Source organism: Pan troglodytes, chromosome 13 (genome assembly GCF_028858775.2).
Source record: "Pan troglodytes isolate AG18354 chromosome 13, NHGRI_mPanTro3-v2.0_pri, whole genome shotgun sequence".
Taxonomy (NCBI): domain Eukaryota; kingdom Metazoa; phylum Chordata; class Mammalia; order Primates; family Hominidae; genus Pan; species Pan troglodytes.
The window spans coordinates 40,716,055-40,740,518 of NC_072411.2; the positions used below are offsets into that span (position 1 = coordinate 40,716,055).

Genomic DNA, 24,464 nt, shown 5'->3' on the forward strand with positions numbered 1-24,464 from the left:
GTGTAGGTTGCACTCTCTTTGAAATATTACTCTTCTATATGTTAATATGTCTATACGTTTAAAAGTTCTGTTGCTTTAGTTTTTAAACAGTTTGTGACTGAGTGCAAAATTAGCTTCCGTGAATATCCTTTTCCTCAATAGCAGTACTAAAGGGCAAAAAATAGTTTTGTAGAAATGTGTGTATTTGCATGCTTAAGTGGGCTCTGATTTATATTGTGCCAAGTACCATTACTGACAATTAGGTATCCTTTGAAATGAAATTATGACTTAGAAATATATGTGGCATATATTCTACTCCAACTTACAAACGAGCTTATGGGAAACTTTAAAAAAATTCCACAAACCCTGCTAACATCTAAGAACTGTATAAATCGATTTACAGTTTTTTTTTTTTTTTTTTGCATAGAAATAATGTTCACATCTCTCAACTTTGGAACATCAGATAGTTTTAAACCTCATTACTTCACGTCAAAACAATCGTAATGGCAGCTCACAAGTAGAGTTCTTTCTTACTAGATGCCATGCTATGTACAAAATGTTTTATGTGAGTTATTCTTTTGCCCTACTTTAAAATCTCCACAACCAAGATGCCTATTTAACATGTATCTAAGGGAAACCTTCTTGTTCAATTGGTATCACACACATACACATGCACAGAATAAGCCCTTGTGAGGAAAAGAAACAAGGAGAACAGAGTCTTTAAAAAATAACCACCCAGGATTAATGTGACAGATCTAGCAAATTCTTTTTATTTACATAAAATGTGTACACATACTTTCTCTGTACACAGAAAATTCTAAGTATATATAGATATATGATTCCCACATATTTTACAATAAATAATATTTTACTCTTGTTTCTAGGTGAAAATAAAAAGATGTCTCAAAATATTAATCACCAACCACAAAATTACAAAAACATGTGGTGAACTCAGAGCAAGAACTTCAAGCCTGTACTACCACACACTAAGCTTAGTACAATTTTTACAAAAGACAAAAATTGAACACTGCAGATATTACCGGTAAAAGGAAAGAAATGAAGATATAAAATAGAGAACAGAGCTCTTGGTTTTTTGAACAGTGTGGTAAGAGTATTTCTTGTTGTTTAGGACTTCTCTTCCTTTAGTCCTCAATTTAATGTTTTACTTTAATTAATATTTTACAGATAAGAAGGGAGAAAGAAGTTAACATCTATTGTAAAAGGAGTGACCATTCCATGAGCGTCCTGAGTTCTAGAAGCCTTTTTCTTGGCCAACCAGACCCCTGTTTCTGTTCTAATTTAATGATCATTCAGTTCTACCATATAGGACTGCTATTCACCCCCACAGGGAAGATGAGAAGGGCACTGACTGTGAAGTGACATTAATTTGAAAGTCATTTCAAAAGTCTGGTAAGCCAGGTATCTTGGTTGTCAGCACTTAATAATTAGAAATGTTTAAATATAACTCTCTATTTCCACATAGAGTTTGATCTCTTATTCAAATATTAACTAAATGCAAGGGGAACTTAATCTGGGAGGCTAGAAATAATGAATCCATAATCCTGAAATTTCCTCCCTCTACTTCCCACTTTTGTTTTCTATTCTAGTCTAGGAAACAAGCACTTTCACTCAACTTCAGAGCTGTTCTACACATGTGTAAAGAATCACACTATCGAATGAATTGAATAAAGCTCTAAGCTATAGGATGCATACAAATTTTGTCATTTTTTGATTAATTCCACAGCATTTGAATTTATCAGAAGAGTCTAAAAGCATCATGATTTTTGTTATTGTTCAACAAACTTATTCTCAGATTTGCTTTCCCATTACATCAGTATTCAAACTCAGGGGGAATCATAAGAATGGTGACCAACACAGGGCTAAGTGCTCAAATCACATTCCACGCAACTCTAGCTCAGATGATAAGGAACTTGGTTCCACTGTGGCACTGTAACTTCACACACGAATTTTGAAACAAATTTTACCTTTTTTTCTCTCATATCAATAACAGCACAGATGGATGAGGGAAAAGATAGAAATATAAAAAAAAGGGTCCAATGTCAAAAACACAATTCATCTACCAAATACAATCTTTTCCTTTACCACATCTGCTATTTCTGCGGTAACCTTCCAAAACATATTTCAAAGGCAGGCTCATTTCAAGAGCAATGTTTGTCACATGCATAATTTTGTTCCTTCTTGTCACATATTGCTATCATTGATGTTTCTTTCAGAGAAACAATAAGATTTCTAGAACTTAGTCATCTTGCATGAAAGTGATGGTTTCATAAACAGTTTAACTTTTTAGATAAAGGTACCTACGATAGAAACAAACAAATTTCACATTTAAAGATGTCTCTTTTTCTTTTTTTAAATTTGAAAACCTGATAGGGAACTATTGTTCACTGCCAGAAACAAAAGGGATCCTTTATCATAAAGAGCTGGGCTTGTTTCTTTGTCATTCTAATCAAATACATATGTATCCCTCATTTCCACCACAGCAGGAAGATCAGCCAGAAGATAAGTATGGGGTCTCACTATGGTAATTGTAGTCAGGGCACACCTTTTGCACGAGTTTATAATCAACACTGTAAAAGGCAATGTAAATGCAAATGACCTTGAAGGGCTTGGAGCACAACCAAGACACATGGCTCTGAGTCTGCTCCTGGTAGCAGATCTTGGATGGGTCAAAGTTGCACAGGGCGGTCTTTTTCGCCCGATCTGTTTTTTCATACTCAATGCGACAATTGAAAGATTTGGATTCCTTGGTCTCCAAGGTAGACTGGGGGGAAACTTCAAATTCCACCACCTTGGAGGGTGGTACCAAGCTCACTGAAACATTGCCCAGGCCTGTTGAATTATGTCGGAAATACACACTGAAGGTTCCATTTCCATGGTCAACAATTTTCCCTGTGATGAGGAGATTGAGTTTGACAGTTTTAATGTTGGAATGAAAGTCACCCCATCCAAACATTTTCTTAAATTTTCCTGTTTTTACTATTGGCCTCCGTTTAGTTCTTGCCAATGGCTCCTGAATCTCCGTGATGTTGGCCAGCCAATCCCAAAAGTTTTCCATGCTGTCTGCATACGCCATGGGGCCGGGCTTGGGCACCGGAGACTGTTTAACAAACAGGCGCAGGGGACTGATGATCCTTGAGTGCACCACGTTGCCGACCAACGTCCCTGGAGCATCTTTGTCTTCCCAATCCAGCCCCTCCGTGGCATGCACCACTTCCTTACTGTCACAAAATAGCTGTTTGAAAAGAAGAAAGAGAAATAAACTTTAGGTAAGTGCCGTGACTGCGCACTCAAACTGAAGTCAAAGCGCAAGGGAAATTATTTCAACATTATTTAGATTCTTGTTCGACAGCATTTCACACACACAGCCGGGCTCAACAGAGTAACAAGATAAGCATTTAATTCAAGCAATGGAAAACTGCGAGTATGAAAATTAAAAATGGTGAGGTTAAGAACAAAGTATTTCATTTTAATGGGTTGATGTGATTTTAGTCTCTGTTTCCTGATCTTCACAATTCTATTTTTCCAGATTGGGGGAAGTAGTATATTTTGACTTCTCATTTGATATAATCATTAAATTGTCAACTCTTTTCTTTCAGGTGGAAGACAAAAATAGAGTGCTGAAGGTATCTACAAAGGAGCTAAAAACTGTCAATGATATTGATGTCTTTTAAGTATATTTGGAAATATTAAGGGGATTATTACATTCAAAGGCTTATAACATGTAATTTCATAGCTCTTTATATAATTCCATCTCAAACTCTGTAACAAAAAAGCATGTGATGAGGATTAGAAAGTTCTACAAAAAGTTTTAGTTGAAAAAATAGAAGTAAAAATTTAGTTGCCTTTATAAAAACAGAAAGTAATGTAGAGAGGTATATTTTGAATTAATAGGTTATATGTGAGTTAATAAATTTTATTACAACTGAATTATATCCTAAAATAATTGCTAAGAAACTGTCATGTGCATTGTTTTCTGGGTTCCTCAGTATTTTGGTTCAAATCATAGCCACCGAAACGTAAGACTTTATTCGCATTTGATTTTTCTTTTTATTCTTTGTGTAGTATAAGAGTCCCCATGTTTACTAAAAATAATTTAGTTAAGTAGATATGGATTTTGAGGGACAGGATCACTGTATATGATGCTGTTGCATGGAGTGAATATTTATGGATGATTTATTAGAAGTCTGGAAAATAGAGGTTTCTAGTGGAAACACAGCCTCTTATCTCTAATGGCACAAACCACTCTTGTAGTGATTCTACGGAAAACTGTCAGCATGATGAAATGGCTGAGGAAAGAAGTGAGGCTGTGTTTATGTACTTTCTCTAGCCCTTTCAAACTTAGCAAAACACTTGGTAAAAATGGTTTCAGATTATTCCCAAAATTATTGCTTTCAATCCAATTTTGAAAATAAATGAGAGACGTAGCCTGGATTATAAATACTGCATTTGACTAGACGGTATAGTTTGATAACACGAGGTTATCTATTGTGTGTTCATAAAAGTTTAGAAGCTTAAATCCTAACAGGGCTTTGTGAAAAGTGTTTCCACCTATGTCTAGTCCCCAAATCACTTTAAGAATTCAAGGACTCAAAATGTATAGATAGGTTTCTTTAAAATTATTTTTTGCTTTGGTAAGGATGGGAAGGTGCTACAACATATAGTTCTCCCTTTGGTTAATTTCTTGGAAGATTTTCTTCCGCATTCCTGGAGTTTTAAAAAATTCAGAACAAATTGGTATGATGCATATTCTTACATTTTGAGAACCTAAATCCATATGGCCTCTTCTTAGGGGCTTATACACCCTGAATTGATACTCCTTTTTCTCTCCTGGTGTTGAAAGGCTGGCAGATTCCCCAGGGAAAGAGGGATCATTACTCTGGATTTCTGGCTCAAAGTATTTCTGATACTGTAACTACAGCTTTCTGATTTTGCACACTTTTTTCTCTCTTATTGGTATATAATATTTTACATATTTATAGGGGTACACGTGATATTTGATACATGCATAAAATGTGTAATGATTAAGTCAGAGTATTTAGGGTATACATCATCTCGAATATTTATCACTACTATGTATTGGGAACATTTCAAGTCCTCCCTTCAAACTACTTTAAAATATACAACACGTTGTTGCTAACTATAGTATAGTCACCCTACACTGCTTTTGAACATCAGAACTTGTTTTATTTTATTTAAAAAAATGGGATCAATTTTTTTTTTTTTTTTTGGTAGAGATGGGGTCTCAGTTTGATGCCCAGGTGGTCTCAAGCTGCTGGCCTCAAGTGATCCTCCTGCCTCATCCTCCCTAAGTGTTGGGATTACAGGTATGAGTCACCATGCCTGGACTAGAACTTATTTCTTCCATCTAACTGTGTTTGTACTCATCCATCAATCTCTCTTCATTTCCCCCACCCCACCCTCAAATGCTTCCCAACCTCTGGTACTATCAAAATCCTCTATTTCTATGAGATCAAGTTTTTTAGCTCTTACATATGGGTGAGAATATGTGTCTGTCTTATTTCACTTAACATAATGACTTCCAGTTCCTTGAATATCATTTATTTATTTTTAGAGACAGGATATCACTCTGTCACCCAGGCTGGAGGCATAATCATAGCTCACTGCAACCTCAAACTCCTGGGCTCAAGTGATTCTCCCTCCTCAGCCTCCAGAATAGCTAGGAATACAGGTGCACACTACCATGCCTGGCTAATTTTCTTTTTTTTTCTTCTTCTTTTTTTTTTTTAATACAGTCTTGTTCTATCACCCAGGCTGGAGTGGAGTGGTGCAATCTCAGCTTACTACAATCTCCACCTCCAGGGTTTAAGAAATTCTTGCACATCAGCCTCCCGAGTAGCTGTGATTACAGGCATGCGCCACCATGCCTGACTAGTTTTTGTGTTTTTAGTGCAGACAGGGTCTCACCATGTTGGCCAGGCTGGTCTCAAACTCCTGGCCTCAAGTGATCTGCCTGCCTCGGTCTCCCAAAATGTCAGGATTACAGGTGTGAGCCACTGCTCGGCTTAATTTTTTATTTTTATACAGATGAGGTCTTGTTATGTTGCCCAGGCTGGTCTTGAACTCCAGCCTCAAGTGATCCTCCTACTTTGGCCTCTCAAAGTGTTGGGATTACAGGAGCGAACCATCATGTCCAGTCCCTCGAATACTCTTACTCATGATGTGTGCAAACTTCATTCCAATCATTTGGTAATAGCCCATGGAGCTCGACACCCAGACTCTGCTTCTGACTTGAGTTTCCTGAGAATGGAGACAGCCTGGTCCAAGTGACCTGTCCCAGCATCTCTCCAGAAAGAGGGCCAACGATGCATGGGCAGATAAGAAGCTCTTGCTAATCAAGGTCCAATTTCTCTTCTGTGATCATGATTCTTGCTGCCCATAGTCTACTACCTATTTTTCACCTGTTTCCAGTATTTCATGAGATTCACCGTGCTTGGTAAATGCTTGCAGACACACCTACCATTTGCGGAACATCTGGTTTACAAGAAGTGCGCCCTTACTTCCCAATCTCTACTCCCTGATTTGGTACAGCTTCTGAACTTCTTCCCTCACTCCCACCTTCCTTCTTCTATTTCATGGCATAGAGCCCTTCTGACATTTTCCCCTTTAAGCTTGCTTTTAAAAATATGTCTTGATTCTTACCTTTATATATCATAATATCAATTGCTTTATTACAAATACCATGACACTTTATCAGCAGAACTAAAATACATTTTTCATCCAAAAGTATTTTTTCAACCACAAGTATACAAATATTCTTTTATCAGCAGCAACGTGCCCTCTTTTTCTTTAAAGTGCTTGTTTAATGTTATATGTTTCCCTAATTTTTTTTCTGCCTGGTTCATTTTTCTTGTTTTAGTGCTTTGCCCAATTTTCTCCTCACTTTCACATTACTGATAAACTCATAAGAATTGAGCCCATCATTCAACAACCAGTAAGTTTTGCAATCATGTAGTCTTAGCTGATCTTGGTGCACTTTCAAATACATGATAGACACTGATACCTTAAGAGATCCTTCTCTTATCACTAGGACTTCCATTGTGATGGTTCTGAGATTACTCAATAATAATAATAATAGTAATAATAATAGCAACAGGACATTACTGAGACATTTTCAAAGATCTGAAAACTTTCCTTATAGCAGTTTATGTTGTAAGAGAACATGAACCAAATATATGTGACTCTCTTTAAAAAAATGAAAGTAGAAAACATTCTAAGCTTTCAAACAGATAAATTGAGTGTCATTATTTGCTTTTACAAAAGTTGTTTTATTCTTTGGAAAAGGTTCCCTATATGAGAATTTGAAATGAAATTAGATTTCTAAAAAAAAATCATTCTAACACACTACTGTTGAGGTCCAAACCTGCTCAAAAAGCCCTTGATTTTAAGATTAGTCAATATAATAAAAAATAATAAAATTTAGCTAATAGCAAAGATATATAATGTTTCTCTCTTCCAGTGACAGCATTCACTGGCAGTACCTTAGGTAAAAAGTACATATATATATACATATATGTGTGTGTATGTGTGTGTGTATATATATATAAATCTATATAAAAGCACTTTTTTTTAAAATTTGGCTTTCCTTAGCACATCATATTTCTAGCTTGTTTTGACAACAACATTAGCCAAGTTGGAAAAACTGTGTACAACCTCATCCGTTTATTACTTTAAAATACACGGACAGTTCTCACAAGTGCTGACTTCCAAATCTAAACCCAAATATCAAAAAGCTATCTGACAGTGATTTACTGGTAGAAGAATATAATGTAAAGGGCAAATATATTTCTCTATGTCTTTAAACAGATGACAATTTTATCTCCCCTCCCAACTTTCAGCCTTGGTATAACTTGTTCAGCCTTCCTCTTGTTACTAATCATCACTTTATAACATCACTGTTGAGAGCTCAGGCACCCTTTTCTACACCAGGTCTACCTAGATGGTTGTATGACCTAAGTCCCCAGTCCACATGCTCAACATGAAGACCTAATCAGAAGACTGGAGGCTGATGAGCCACAACCCTGCCCACCTCCCCACTGCTTGCCCATATATTCCCAATAGGGAAGCAGCCTGATATGATGTTTCCATGATATCAGAGCACAGGATTTATTGCCTAATGCCATTGTCACCCCTTGCTCAAGTGTATGACCTGAACCTCAGTTTTCTCACCTACATTTCCTTTGCTGTTTGGCTGTAAGGACTAAAAGAATGGACAGAAATTACTGGGCCTATTAAGGCATTCGATGACTGATGGCTCTTCCATGGTCCAATGGATAATCTCATGCCTCCTACTCAAGAAGTGTCTCCAAAGGGTTCTATGAATTCTCAAGCCTCCAGGAAACTGATTAATGGTTAATTGAGCAACTTGTTCAGTGCCATGTGATAAATTAATGACCAAGTAGAAATCAACCCACTCAACCCCAGAACATCAATCAAATGTTTCCCTATGTTTCTAGTCTTACTGGCATCTGAGTCACATCCAAATCCCAGGTGAGCTCTCTTTGCCAACAAAATGTGTTTGTAGATCTTTGATTCCAATCTACTACATAAATCAGCAAAGGGAGCTGAGAATATAAAGTGTCTGGCAGGTGCCCTCATTCCTGAACAGACAATTTCTGTGATACAACATGCTGGGAGAATAATGTAGGTGGTTCTGAATCTGTTGGTAATCCACTCTGTCCAAGGCAAGATTGTTAAATGTTATCTACAAAACACGTAGCTGTATATTCCTGGTTACTTTTGTATTTGCTGGGGCTCTTCGTGCTAATTTCAGTATCCCTGCTGTCTTTTCCCCCATCATATTATAATAATAATGCAAAAACATTTAACCTCAAGCATAAAATGGAGTTTTACAAAGGGGAAGAAAGAAAAATTGCTGTGCTTTATCTGTTTGAACATTCCTTGATTTCAACACATTTATCAAAGCTTAAGTAATTTATGTCTTGGCAGGGTGTATCAATTTCACAAAGCACACACATTAGCTAGATACAATGATATCATATTAGCTTTTTCTGCATCTTACAGAAGAGCTCAAAAAGATTAATAAATGCAGAAGCCTTCATCAATTAAATGAAGCAGGTGGAAGGAAGGGAGTAGAGGAATAAGACTGTATTTCATTTTGGTTCCTTTGTTTTTAGGGGGGAAAAGCTGACAGGTTCAAATCATTCATCATAACAAGCTAAAGTTGAATTTTACTGATAATTAAATGCATTTTTTCCCAAGAGGCAGAGAAGCTGCAATGAATTTTATAGTAGCAGATGTGAGAACTGTCACAAATTGTGGAAATAATTTATAAACTAAAAAGCATCTTCCTCTGCAAACATTATATCAGAAGAGACTTTTTAAACTGTATTCACTATATATTTTTTAATAAACATTTTTATTTTGGAATAATTTTAGTTTACAGAAAAGCTGCATAATACGAAGAGTTCCTATAGACCCTGCCCCCAGACACTGCACTCAGTATCCCCTACCGTTAACATCTAACACTATAGTATATTTGCCACAACTATTAAACCAATATTGATACATTATTACTAACTAAAGTCCATACTTTAATTGGATCTTCTTAGTTTTTCTTTAATGTCTTTTATTTGCTCCAGCATCCCGTGCAGGATCCCACATTAAATTTGGTCATCACCAATCCTTAGGTTACAAAGATTCTCAACTTGTCTTGGTTATAAGTTTCTCAGACTTTCCTTGTTTCAGATGAACTTAAATGTTTTCTGAAGTATCTGGCAGATATTTTGTAGAATACCCTTCAATTTTGCTTTATTCTATATTTTTCTCATGATTACACTAGGGTTAGGGGTTTCGAGGAGGAAATACACAGAGGTAAAGTGCAGCTTTCATCACTCCCTCTCAAGGGTACATGCTAAGCAACTTGTCACTGTGACGTGTCACTGTAATGTTAATCTTGATCTGGCTGAGGTAGAGCAAATGTATTTTTTTAAGGTTTTGCTTTCAGAATTCTCATAAGGGTTGCAGACTGTTGTTATTATAACCTTAGTTGAAATTACCTTTAATTCCGTGGCACTTGGTTTAGGATTTTTTTTTTTTAAGTCAGGAACTCCAAAATTTCAATTTATAACTCTTTACAGTATCACTGAATTATCTAAAATAACCTCAGAGTTGTTTAGGAATTTACAGACTATTTCTAAATTATTCTGGCAATTTTACATGTTGTTAATGTGTCTGTCATCACCATTATTCATATTGCTATTTTATTTTTATTTAATATTAATTCCTTAAAAATTGCACCCACTTTGATAGTTGATAGCTCTATAAAAAAGAGCTTATTCTATGAATATCTTGTATAGAATTAGAATTACTTGCTGACTACATTAGAATCAAATATCCCTTCTCAGTTTAGGAGCCTGCCCATTTTACTTTATTCTACACATCCAGTGAGAAAGGATCAGTCTTTAGGTGCGGCTTTCTTTGTAGGTCAACTTGTTTATCAAAGGGAAGGGAGCTAATGAAAGAAAACATCACTAAGGATGATTCTATATGTAGTGCTCTGGGTGGTGCAGGGACACAAACGCTACTTGGTTTCCTCTGGGTTCTATGACAGTCAGATATTTTCCACGTTTATAGGATAACCCTTTCCTACAGGTTCATCACTGTGATAGCTCCGCTTCTTCTCCGGAGCTATATGTTAGGTTGAATCCTGAACCTCAAAGGGAAGAGATTTCTCCACACTCACTGAATAACGAAAACTAAACAAAAAGCATTTAAAACTTTGAGCTTCTGGGGTTCAACTTCCGTTTAATATAAATCATGCCTTTATCAGAACAGTCCTAATAGGTGGTACTTTTGTTACTTACAGAGACGCTAAGGGAAGAGATACTGCCACCACCCTTGCTGTCCTAGGCCAGTGTTTAACAAGTCTAAATGACACGTTTATTAGCACATATTGACTCTTCACCTACGTGGCACCGGGGGAGTAGGAGAGGCCTGATTTTTTTTTTTTTTTGAGACGGAGGCTCGCTCGGTCGCCCAGGCTGGAGTGCAGTGGCGCGATCTCGGCTCACTGCAAGCTCCACCTCCCGGGTTCACGCCATTCTCCTGCCTCAGACTCCCGAGTAGCTGGGTTTACAGGCATTCGCCACCACGCCCGGCTAATTTTGTATTTTTACTAGAGACGAGGTTTCTCTATGTTGTTCAGGCTGGTCTCAAACTCCAGACCTCAGGTGATCCACCGGCCTCGGCCTCCCAAAATGTTGGGATTACAGGCGTGAGCCACTGCGCCGGGCCGAGGCCTGAATATATGCCCTTTCTGACTCAGCAAGAAGAGACTAGGTGACATTAACACACCCTATTTAAGAAAATGGAAAGCGTAAATCAGTTTAGAAATATTTCCACAAAAGTACTATTTTATTTTTGCAGGATTAAGTTTATTGCTTCACTGATTTTGCCTATACCTGCAATCACAGGAATGTTATTGTATTCTAACATTGTACTGGCTAATCATTGGACTGAGAAGAAAAAGTGGAGTGTCCCAATCAAATCAGCGCATTGCAGAAAAAAATCTGTCACTGCGTCCTCCAGTGACTGAATTTACCCAATCAGAAAAATTGTCCCAAGAGCAAAGAAATGAATAAGAAAAGGAGGGGCAATGAAGTCAATCAGGACAAGCAGGGAAGAGCAAGAGACAGGAACAGAAGTGCTTTGATTTATTAGAAGGATTTGGCGTCAGGAGCATAAAAATGGTTAATGGGTGCTGTAACTTAACAATCCCAGCACACTGTGCAAGCCACATTCCCTCTCTGAGCTTGGTTTTCTTAATAGTAAAATGGTGAAAAGCACAAGATATGGCTGCACTTCAAAGAGATGAAGGAGGCTGCAAAGTGGAAAGTGAATTAGAGTGAGGCTGGTCTACAGGCAGGAATACTTGTAAGGAGGTGAATACTGCACCACAGAGAAGTGAGGAGACCCTCAACCAGGTTCACAAATGTATGAGTTCATTTTTTTAAACACTTATTTGACACACACTTTTCAAACACATTTCAGGAGCCCACATTTGTGCTGTAGGCACTGAGAGTACACTGCTGAGCAGGACAGACACAGGTCCTGTCTTCAGACAATTTGCAGACAGCAAGGGGGTGAAACAATTCACCTAGTCATAGTTCTCATAAGGTCCCATCTCTTGTTCTCTCTCTCTATATATACATCTCGGTATATCAGAAGGTGGAAATGCTAATCCTAATTAAGGGAACAGGGTAAGCAACAGGGCAGGGAGTGAACAGAACTAAACAATTAATATCTTTATTTGGATGAGTGAAATGAAATCCAGGAGTTACTGGCTGATAGTTGATAAACAATGAATTTGTGACAAGAAAACCAATTGATCTTGGAATTTATACTCCTTTGTATCTGGTTCCAAATTGTATATTGATTTGTTTATAATTACTAATGAGAGTGTGATAACATTGTTAAGACAACAGTTATATTTTTTTCCTAGTGAAAGGCTAACTTGGTGACTATTTTCATGACCATAAACAGGCTCCGATGTTCAGTCTTTGCTGAATTCCTGACTTGCAGCTACCAGCTACAGTGCTTGGAAGTGATGACCTCAGCAGGCCTGGCCTTTCACCTTTCTACCTCCAAAGAGCTTTTGAAGGTGCATAAGATGCAGTCTTGGGTTCTGAGACAGTTAACCCTTTGTCATGATTATGCTATAGCCCTCTTCTATATAATCAATATAATATGTATTAGTGCTACTTGATAATTAGGTAACTATGGATTAAAAAGAATACTCTGAAACAATATAGAGTTGTCTTTATGTTTATAGGTGTGTTAAAAATATGCTAACAGAAAATAAATGTAGGTAACACCCATAGTTTTCACAGGGATTACTGATTGTTCTAAATGGAAGGCAAAGCAAAACAACCTAATTTCCCCCCATAATTATAAAATTGAAGAGGCATCTATACTTTAAGAGAATGTTTTCAGATTTCTGTGTTTATACTCAATATAAAGTGTTATGTCTTTACTGGTTGAATATGAAGCACTTGCTATAACATATATAATACACAATGCATAGATTGCATAGATCACCTACCACTAAGAAGGAATGTTGTAACTATTTTATAGTACACCAAAAATATGTAGTCCTCTACTTATCAAAGAAGAAAATTTTGACTTTCCAGGACTAAGCTGAATGAGCTGAATACTCCAAATGTGTGGATTTGCAGCAAGCTGGGAGAGAAAGTTGGCTTTTCCTTGATAACAGGACTGGCATATGCTACTAGAGAAAATTTCATACAGATCAGTACAAATATTTTTTTAAAGGCAGCTGGCTTTTCGGTCTTGGATACCCTATAAGTATTTATTATTGTTGTTTCAGAATGATGACCATTGCTAAGTGCAAGTTTGGAAGAATAAGTGGTTTTCTGAATGGACTTGTTCATGGTGTTGTTAACGATGGGATCTATATTGGTGGTCATTAATGATTTCACTGGGGTTATTAATTTAAGCCAAGAACCCCAAAGTGACCGCTATTATACAATCTAGAGGTGGCTTACAGATCCCTTTACAGTTGAAGAATTATAGAACCAATAATAAAAGGTGGTTCAAAGCCTCATTTGAGTTGCTTACATATAGCTTACATAGTTAGATTGCTTTGACAGTACTGTCCTATATCCTGCAGCTAAAACTAAAATGACAAGCTGCTCAGCAGAAAAAAGAACAACAGAAAAAAACCCAAAACCCTGTCATGATCAATTTTATCGGCATCCCATTTGAATATAACAAACAAAATATATAATTAATGATCAAATTCAGCATACCATTAAATTTATTGCTTGTAAACAAATCTTGGAAAGCATTTCTCTGGGTAGAAATTTTGCAGAATGTCATCCCTGCTGACAAAACAGGAACATGCATCTGCCGGACAGCATACAATGCTGTATTGATGATTAGTAGTATGGCTTGCCCTAGAGTCATATTTCTGGTGCTCCATTACAGAACTGTCACAGTAGATTAAAAGAAGAATGACAAAAAAAGGAATGAAAAATGATAGACTCAAACATATATCAATGTACTAATTGTACCTATTAATATTTTGTGGCATAATGTGGCATTGTTCCAAAATTCATTTTGTAAGTTGAAAAACAAATGATTGCTTAGGAGAAGAAATCTAAACAGTGGACATCCTTTCTGCTGAGAGTGGCAAATTCATTTTACCTTCCAGATATCTTTTAATAGCTACCCTTTACGTTATTCTAAATTGATACAGGAACTAACAGGAAACATAAATGTGAAGACAGAAATCTTAGCAGTAAGAGCCAAAAAAACTAGATTGCAATGCTTGGCAGTAGTTTTATTGCTAAGGTTAAATATGGCAATTCTTATTTTATCTTGATGACAGTAATCTGAAAAATCAGTGACACAAACCTCTGCAAAAAATTCAGTACACACACACATGCATGCACGCATGCCTACACACTCTAGACACACAGAAATATCATGTATGCATGCACATACCATAGTTCTCTGTAAATATTTAGGAGGATAGTGTCAAAGAAAACTTAGATTTTATTTTGTATTAGAAAGCTGAATTAACAGAGCTCTTTAACAAATTATGAACGGGCTGGAAACAAATGTTAAAGATGCTTTGTTGGAAGGGGCTGCTAAATATGATATGGCTGTGTGTCCTGAGTTAAAAATGGTCAGATCACAGTCTCAATACAAGTTTTGCGAAGTCAAACAAGGTATTCTTTTGATAATCTAGTAGATTGAAATACTGCTTTTGTTGCTAAGGAGTAAGTGACTCAGCATGGCAAGTGGCACTGTCCACTTTCATCATTCAAGTTTTCAATGAGAGACATGACCTTCACATGATGGGAACACATATATACTTCTGAAATATAATGGCCTGGGAGAGACAACATGAATCTATGTCTTGACCGCTAAAAGTTGGCATTTAAAAAGGAAAGTTGCAATGGAGGGAAGAACAGTCAAGTGAGGAGTAGTAATGCCAGATTATTCTATTTCCATGCCATTTTAGGCAGAGTTTCAGTGAGGGATGAGGAGACGTATACAGGGGAGGAAGAAGACACACGCGGTGTGGGTTTGGAAAATTGACTTTGTGTATGCTTTGTATTTTACTATCAAATCCATTTAATATTTCGGTCTTCAGGTACCATTAATTTGGCAATTAGCACATACTCACTGTGATGGTGAGTTTTATGTGTCCATTTGGCTAGGCTATAGTATCCAGTTAACCAAACACTAATCTAGGTGTTACCATGAAGGGATTTTGTAGATATGATTTGTATCTACAATCAGTCCACTTTTTGTTGTTGTTGTGTTTGTTCATGATGTTAGCATTAATTTATTGGTTACATTCTTTCACCAAACATGACATTTGTTAATTTAAAATAAATTTTCCAACTTTCTTAGATACATAGTACAGTATTTCACTTAAATGTAAATATTCACAGTGTATTGGGGATTTTTACAAGATCCTACATAAATATGCTACTTCATTATGATCCAATATAAATGTTTTTTAAGTTCAGTGACAGTTTACAAACTATAAAATATCTATCAACTGAAAATATAAATGCCTATTACTTGTGCATTTGAAACTGATAATTGTGTTAAAAGTATTTTTGCAATAATCATTCCTGACATTTCTAATGAGAATTACAGAGCCTTCACAAATAACCTCATTTGATTCTTACATCTACTTTATGGGGTATGTAGGGCAGGAAACAGCCTTAGAGAGGTTAAGTGGCTTGTCCAAGGTCCAAGTATTGAGAGGCAGCAATAAACCTAGGAATCTGGTCTTTGTATAAGGCCATTGTACTTTCTATAGTAATACTCTAATGAGACTCAACACCAAAAACAAACAAAACAAAACAAAAAGTCAAACAACAAAAAAACCTGATTAATATATTTGCCTTATAAATAAAAAACCATTTTTCTCATTATAAAGTAAAAAGTTTATTCTAGAAAATGAAACTAAGAAAACAGAAAAATTAAAGTCTGATAACTGTTAACATTTTAATATTTAATTCATATTTTCTATCTGTAATATAAATGATCCATATTTTATATATAATCTTTATTTTTAAGAACAATATACTGTATTTAGTTGTATAATAGGTCAAATGCTCTGGAAAAAAGATCTTGCAATCACTACAAGTAAAATCTAAATCCAAATCAGGGTCAATTTTATCTAGACCTCCTCCCTAAATCCTGGATGACACTTTCCTGTTTCAGCATTTGCCATCCAAGTCCAGACCAGAAGGAACTGGGACTGTTCCGGGCAGGAGCAAGCTCATTGTCCTCTGGACCTGCTGGGGTGGCTGCCCTGCCCTCTTAGCCCAAGAGTCCCCTTTACATCCATGGATCTGCCCTCAGAGTCATGCTTCCTTCATTTCTTCCCTTCTCTGTCCCTATCAGTCCAGGCTGGCAATATTACTGGCAGTATAAAATTTTCAAAACTTTTTCAGTCTCCTGTGAAATTCATGGGAGTTTAACGCATCAACAAGAGGGCCTTCCACACATCTTCACTGGATACCTGCATCTCTATTCCTGGTTTCTGCTGAGATGACAGATTGCATCCATGTGTCTTTGGCAAAAGTTGCCCAGCCACATCTTTGGTGTTTTCTCCAGACCAATCAGTTGATTTTAAGTTAAAAAGGTTATTCTTGATTATTGGGGTTGGCCTTATTCAATCAGCTAGAATGGCTTAAAAGCAAAACTGAGGTTTCCTTGAAAAAGATGAAATTGTACCTCAAGATGGCAGCATCAACTCCTGCCCAAGAATTCCCAGCTTGCTGATCTGCCTATGGATTTTGAACTTGCCAATCCCTGTAATCATGTGAGCCAATTCCTTGAAATACAGCTCTTGAGATATCTACCTCTCTATCTTACTGGTTCTGTATCTCTGGAGAGCCTGTTTGATTTTAATAGATATGCTCATGTGTAAATATCTTACTTTCATTAACTCAATTATGCCTGTTGCTTTCTTGTATCCTCCACAGAACCTAGTTATAGATTCACCTTGACTTACCATGGGGTTATGTCCCAATAAACTCAATTTAAGTTGAAGATATCATAAATTGAAAATGCATTTAATACGCTTAACCTACTGATCGTCATAGCTTAGCCTAATCTACCTTAAATGTGCTCAGAACTCTTACTTTAGTTGGGCAACTATAGTTGGGCAAAATCCTCTCACACAAAGCTCATTTTATAATAAAGTGTTGAATATCTTATGTAATTTATTGATGTTCTACTAAATGCTTATTGCTTTCATAACACTACAAAGTTGAAAAATCTTAAGTTGAACCAAAGTAAGCTGGGGACAATCTATATAAGGTTACTTGATGGTGACTTAATCACAGGTTTGGACTTAGGGCCAAGTGTCTCTCCATGCTGCTCCCAGAGTAAACCATCAAAGTATAGGTCACCATGCTTGCCACACTGTTTATTATTATCATTTTTGTTTTTTGACTTGGTTCTTCCTCTTGTATATTCCTTGATGGCTGCTACTTGATCTTATTCATCGTATGTCTCTAGCCCCTCTTATGGTGTCTGATTTACAATAAGTACCTAATAAAAATTGAAAAAATAAATCTGACTGGAAGTGTGTAACTTCCTGGACCTCTCACAACTTTTTATTTCCTTAGACCACTTTGGGAAATGTTTTAAATCCTAATTAAAACTTAATCAATAAAGCAGTCAACCAGGAAGTATAATGGAAATGAGGGGCGTCTTTCCTGGCATCTGGAATTATTTGTTAAGGAGATAAAAATCAAAGCTTTTTCTACTTCTCTGGTGATCTCCTAGTGGGGTCTTCTTTCTCTTCTCTCCCACCAGCAACCTCTTCCCTGTCTCAGAAGTCCTGGAAAAGGTTCAACAGGACTGTCCTGGAATTAAGAGATGGTTCAGACCACAGGAAGAGGCACAGTCTCTCTCTTGCCATCATTTCATGTTAAGCTCCACCCATTAGGAATTAGGCCCAGTAAATTTTCTAAAATGCAAATTTAGCTGTGAGATGTCTTTTTTTTTGTCTTTCAAAATAAGCTACTTTATTGAGGTATGATTGATGCACAAAAAGTTGTACAAATTGTTATTTATTTATTTATTTATTTTTATTATACTTTAAGTTCTAGGGTACATGTGCACAATGTGCAAGTTTGTTACATAGGTATACATGCACCATGTTGGTGTGCTGCACCCATTAACTCGTCATTTACATTAGGTATATCTCCTAATGCTATCCCTCCCCCCTCTCCCCACCCCACAACAGGCCCCAGTGTGTGATGTTCCCCTTCCTGTGTCCGTGTGTTCTCACTGTTCAATTCCCACCTATGAGTGAGAAAATGCGGTGTTTGGTTTTTTTGTCCTTGCGATAGTGTGCTGAGAATGATGGTTTCCAGCTTCATCCATGTCCCTACAAAGGACATGAACTCATCCTTTTTTATGGCTGCATAGTATTCCATAGTGTATATGTGCCACATTTTCTTAATCCAGTCTATCATTGATGGACATTTGGGTTGTTCCAAGTCTTTGCTATTGTGAATAGTGCCACAATAAACATACTTGTGCATGTGTCTTTATAGCAGCATGATTTATAATTCTTTGGGTATATACCCAGTAATGGGATGGCTGGGTCAAATGGTATTTCTAGTTCTAGATCCTTGAGGAATCACCACACTGTCTTCCACAATGGTTGAACTAGTTTACAGTCCCACCAACAGTGTAAAAGTGTTCCTATTTCTCCACATCCTCTCCAGCACCTGTTGTTTCCTGACTTTTTAATGATTGCCATTCTAACTGATGTGAGATGGTATCTCATTGTGGTTTTGATTTGCATTTCTCTGATGGCCAGTGATGATGAGCATTTTTTCATGTGTCTTTTGGCTGCATAAATGTCTTCTTTTGAGAAGTGTCTGTTCATATCCTTCACCTTCTTTTTGATGCGGTTGTTTTTTTCTTGTAAATTTGTTTGAGTTCTTTGTAGATTCTGGATATTAGCCCTTTGTCAGATGAGTAGATTGCAAAAATTTTCTCCCATTCTGTAGGTTGCCTGTTCACTCTGATGGTAGTTTCTTTAGCTGTGCAGAAGCTGTTTAGTGTAATTAGATCCCATTTGTCAATTTTGTCTTTTGTTGCCATTGCTTTTGGTGTTTTAGACATGAAGTCCTTGCCCATGCCTAGAAAACCCTAGGTTTTCTTATAGGGTTTTATGGCTTTAGGTCTAACATTTAAGTCTTTAATCCATTTTGAATTAATTTTTGTATAAGGTGTAAGGAAGGGATCAAGTTTCAGCTTTCTACATATGGCTAGCCAGTTTTCCCAGCACCATTTATTAAATAGGGAATCCTTTCCCTATTTCTTGTTTTTGTCAGGTTTGTCAAAGATCAGATGGTTGTAGACGTGTGGTATTATTTCTGAGGGCTCTGTTCTGTACCATTGGTCTATATCTCTGTTTTGGTACCAGTACCATGCTGTTCTGGTTACTGTAGGCTTGTAGTATAGTTTGAAGTCAGGTAGCGTGATGCCTCCAGCTTTGTTCTTTTGGCTTAGGATTGACTTGGCAATGCAGGCCCTTTTTTGGTTCCATATGAACTTTAAAGTAGTTTTTTTCCAATTCTGTGAAGAAAGTCATTGGTAGCTTGATGGTGATGGCATTGAATCTATAAGTTACCTTGGGCAGTATGGCCATTTTCACGATATTGATTCTTCCTATCCATGAGCATGGAATGTTATTCCATTTGTTTGTGTTGGAGATGGAGTCTTGCTCTGTTGCCCAGCCTGGAGTGCAACGGCACAATCTCAGGTCACTGCAACCTCCGCCTTCCGGGTTCAAGCCATTCTCCTGCCTCAGCCTCCTGAATAGCTGGGATTACAGGCACGTACCACCACTCCTGACTAACTTTTTGTATTTTTTAGTAGATATGGGGTTTCACCGTGTTGCCCAGGCTGGTCTTGAACTCCTGAGCTCAAGCAATCCACCTGCCTCAACCTCCGAATGTGCTAGGATTACAGGTGTGAGCCACCATGCTCGGATGAGGCATCTTTTTTTAAAGTCTTTACCTAGCTCCCTGTTACCTAGAGCAGTGGTTACAAACTCAGCAGTGGGACCCTTTTTCCACTAAAGTACACTTTTGTAGAATTCCATTATATACAAAAGATACCAGTACCATTTATTAATGCATTATATATGAGTTCAGATGTGTAAAAACTATTATTGAAAGCTTCATGAATGACAGCAATAAGGATCTTATGACAAAAATGAAACTTGAAATCAGAAGTTACAGGTGATCATTGCAGTCATATCAGCTTCAAAACAGTTCATGGCAGCATTTCATACATAAAGTGTCTCTTGACATCCTGATAGACTTGGTCACCACCGCCCCCGCCAACCCCTGGCCGAAACTGCCTTTATACTCCTATAGTAGCACCTGAACTGGTTTGTGTCCTTTCACTAGGCTGAACTCCTTAAACATAGGGACATTTTCTTATTCTCTGTTGTGTTTCCAATGCCTTGGGCAATAAAGCACACATGTTTAATAAATATGTTTCTGAAAATGTGTAAGCCTCCCCACTAAGCTCCAATGCCATTTCAATACTAATTTTATGACTTGGTTAAATTTTCCCCTGGAATTTTTCGTATTGCCATTTCTCCCTGAAATTTCCTGGAGGTTTTGTGAATTGGAATGTACCCAAATGACCATATCATGTTTCTAAATTATTGGGGATCAAGCCGTGAAGTTTAATTGACTGTGATTTTTTAGGAAACCTGAAGAGAAGAGCCATGCTTGAACAAGGTACAAAGTGAGAAGCTGCAAACCATTCCTGATGGGGTCCTACTAGTTTTAGCCCTTAGAGACTCAAATATAATCTCAGACTCCTGGCCCCAGAGGAGGAGAGTGGTTGGGTTTGGTGGAGGGGCTTGGTCAGATGCAAGAATGGTTCTGGAAAATAAAGACTGTGACTTACCCTCATTAACGGGGTAGGGGAGAGAAAGACTACTGGGAGGAGTGTCCTCCAGCGTACACGGGACAATTAGCAAAGCATCCATTAAATTGCCAAGGAGGGAGCAAGCTTTTCCAGGAGTGCCCATGTTGAGGTAAAGTACCAAGGAAGAAATTATTCAGATCAGTCCCAGTTTTATAGGGAAATCTGATTATTTCAGACTACAAGTGTTCTGGACCTAAATCGCACAGGAAAATGCTTCATTTCTCACTGTACTGCATTTGGCTTTTATAGGCAAATTTAGCCATCTATTAAATAAGCTGGAATACTTAATATCTAGCGGAATAGCCCCAGTGTGTTATTGGGGAGGGAGGAGCAACAAGTGATTCATTAGGTCTTTATGTACAGAGAAATATCAAGACATGAACTCATCGACTTGCTGATTAAACAGTTCACTTTGATGCTCCCTGAACAATGATGATGTACAGATCACACTGGCAACATCTCTTAAAAGGAAGAACTTGTGGTGGAACAAATGGGCCTGTATGTGCAGGAAGTAGCTTGAGGGGGTGGATGAGGGAGGAAGTGGTCAGAAAGTAAAGTTATCCAGAAACTCAGAGACAATCTTTAAATGTAAACTTCCCCTTAACAATGTCTGTCCCTTACACAATAATAAGGTCATTTGTGTTGATTTCCTTTCTGATTTTCCTCCTGCAAACGTTTTCTACTCCCTTGGCACATGCCTCATCCTTCCCCCCTATGCGTCTCTGTCCGCCTTCCCCCATTGGCTCAACCCAGAGCCTCAAGTTCTTCTTGATACGTCCCTCGTTTTCACTCTTGAATTCATCACTAATTTGTATATTTTATCTCCAAATCCATTTTATATTTGTGTACCTCTGTTCCCCCATTGTCAACATGACCTCTCTCCTGGGTACCTTCAGAAATGCTCATGTCCCATCTCACCCTTTCAACCTGCTTCACACGCAGCATCCAGAGTGACCTTTATACATCCAGGCCATGTCCCTCCACTGTTCACCCTCCTCAGTGCATTCCATTGCACTGATAATAGAATTCAGACTCATTAAATGGTTAAGAAGGTGCTTCTAGAGATGGGTCCTTCTGGCTTTCCAATGCACAATCCACTCACTGCTATATACTCACTGTCTTTTATTTTCTCTCAAAAAATTTAGAAATTGAAAAAAAACAAAAACAAAACTCAGAAAACTTTGCTCATGGCTGTCTTAAGACACATTAATGTTTGGTCTTGTTTCACCATCTTTCACTAGGCTGCAAGTTACTTACAGTGTTCTGTAACATCCATTTCACACATACTTGGGGGACACCCCCATATTTCAGGCACTACGTTGGGCACTAGGATACAATGGTAAGAATGGTTCTTACTCTATGGAGGGTAGTGTCTAGAGGAGACCAACAGAAACCTTGTAAACAAATGCATTCAGAAAATAAATAGAAACCATGGAAAGTGCACAGAAGAAACCCAGCACGAGATGCACCAGAGAATAGGTGGGACCCTTTAGATTGGGTGGCCAAAGAAGACCATCTTGAGAAGGTGACATTTAAACTCACACAGGGATAGTTAGCCAGAGCTCGCCATCACAACAAGGCAGGAGTGTTGTGGGCAGAGAGGCAGTATGTGAGGAGCCTTCTAGTCAGGGAAAGTGTGGTGAATTCTGAGAATTGCATGAGGCTAGTGTGGAGAAAGGGCACAAGGTGATTTTGGAAAAGTGGGCAGGGGTAAGAACATTTGGATTATCAAGGTGAGTGTCTCACTTGAAGGAAACAATTAATAAGTACTTGTTGGGTTTCCAGGTGATGATTCTATTCCAACTGCAAAATTCTTCAACTTACAAAATTGAGGCCCTTAAAATTAAGAGAAAGTCTAGAATTGAAGTCTCCACATTCCCAGTTGAGTGTTCTTTCTAGTATCACTATAGGGAGTTAAGTACCAATGATTCCATAGCATCTGAAAATGACTGATGACCAGTACATCTTCTATCATGCACAGATTGAATGTGAGAGACATATATTAATTGACAGTCTTTTATCAGCATGTGTGAATGCTTCTGATAGTTTTCCTGAGTCTGTCTTCATTCTAAAAGCAAATATTTCTCTGTGCCTGAATGCTGCCTCTTTCCTAATCTCCCTTTGCCTAATTAGCCCCTTATGTTTTCTGCATCAGGGAAGTTATTCCTCACTATTGGGAGAAAGTTATACTTTTCTGGTACATGCACTCTTGGAACCTGAGCGACAAGGTAAGAAGTGTAATCGCTTTGCTGGAAAGACCACACATGGAGGCCCTGAAATACATGGAGATGGAAAGGGGCCCAGATGAGTGCAAACTGCCAGCCATCCCTTCCAAGGACCCAAGTATGTGAGCAAAACCATCTTGAGCCTTCCAGATCAGTTCAGCTGTCAGGTGAGTACCACTGAGCAATCCCAGTCAATGCCTTTTCCAAAAGCAGAAGTGGAAGAACCAGCCAACTAAGCCCTATCCAAAGTTCAGACCCATAACATCATAAGATGTAATAAAATGGTTGTGGCTTTAAGACATCAAATTTTATGGTTAATAACATAACCAAAATATAGAGGGTGTGTGTAACTCTATGAAGTGAGGTGATAGCGTAGTAGCTACAATGTACAGGTGCTAAAGGGGTAATCAGAGCTTTGCCCTATAGATGAGGTTGTCTGAATGTGGAATGACCTGCAGAATGAGCCTGCAGAGTTCAGCTCTGAGTCATTCTGATTTAAGGAGCTCACACAAAGCCTGGGATCTGCCTAAATTCTGCCTCCACGATTTCATGGTTCCTGTTGAGGCAGGTTCTTGAAAAATCCAGACCCAATCCCTGATTTTTCCTGAACACTGTCACATTGTCACTGCTGGTATGAATTCCACAAGATATGAAGGTCATGTTTATACCACCGAAACATCAATGCTTGTTTATCATCAGCCACTGCAGTTCTGGTCAATTTTTATATTTCAACAATATTCAATATATGTGTAACGGAAGCTTTAAAACAAGCCTCAAATGATAAGCAACCCTCTCTCTGTTTTGTTTTGCCTAAAAATTCTTATCTGTCTTGGGTATTCACCAGGTACCTTTTTGCCATGAAGAGAATTCTTGAAGATTAATCCTAAATGTCCGCTGAAGATGAAAATGATGGAGCAAGTATTGTTAACGTGGGCCAAGAGAAAGCAGATGAAATTAATAATTGTTAGTTTTAATTTATTTAATAAGTTCACAACAGGCCTCATTCTTATGCATAGCATATTTGGTCTTTAGATATCTCTCTCACTTCTCATCTGACTATGGCCTAATTTTAAAATGTGTGTGCCTCAAAATACCTGGAGATTTCTAATATTTATAAAGATATTACATAAATAGCAGAGGATAGCAGAGGAGAAAGCAGTTAGAAGAGGCCTGGCTGTTCTCACTCCTCAATTCATCACTAATTCTTATACTCTGTCTCGAAATCTAAGCTCAGTC

At 37.7% G+C, this 24,464-nt stretch overlaps 1 protein-coding gene across 1 annotated transcript in view; it reads right to left on the reverse strand.

Annotated features, from left to right (window-relative positions):
- Positions 1-720: 720 nt before the first annotated feature.
- NXPH2 (neurexophilin 2) overlaps positions 721-24,464 on the reverse strand; it is a 113,476-nt gene continuing 89,732 nt past the window's right edge. The window contains exon 2 of the mRNA XM_001156594.7: positions 721-3,232. Coding sequence (XP_001156594.1) covers positions 2,489-3,232 — 744 coding nt within the window. The 3' untranslated portion in view covers positions 721-2,488. The remainder of the gene's footprint in view (positions 3,233-24,464) is intronic.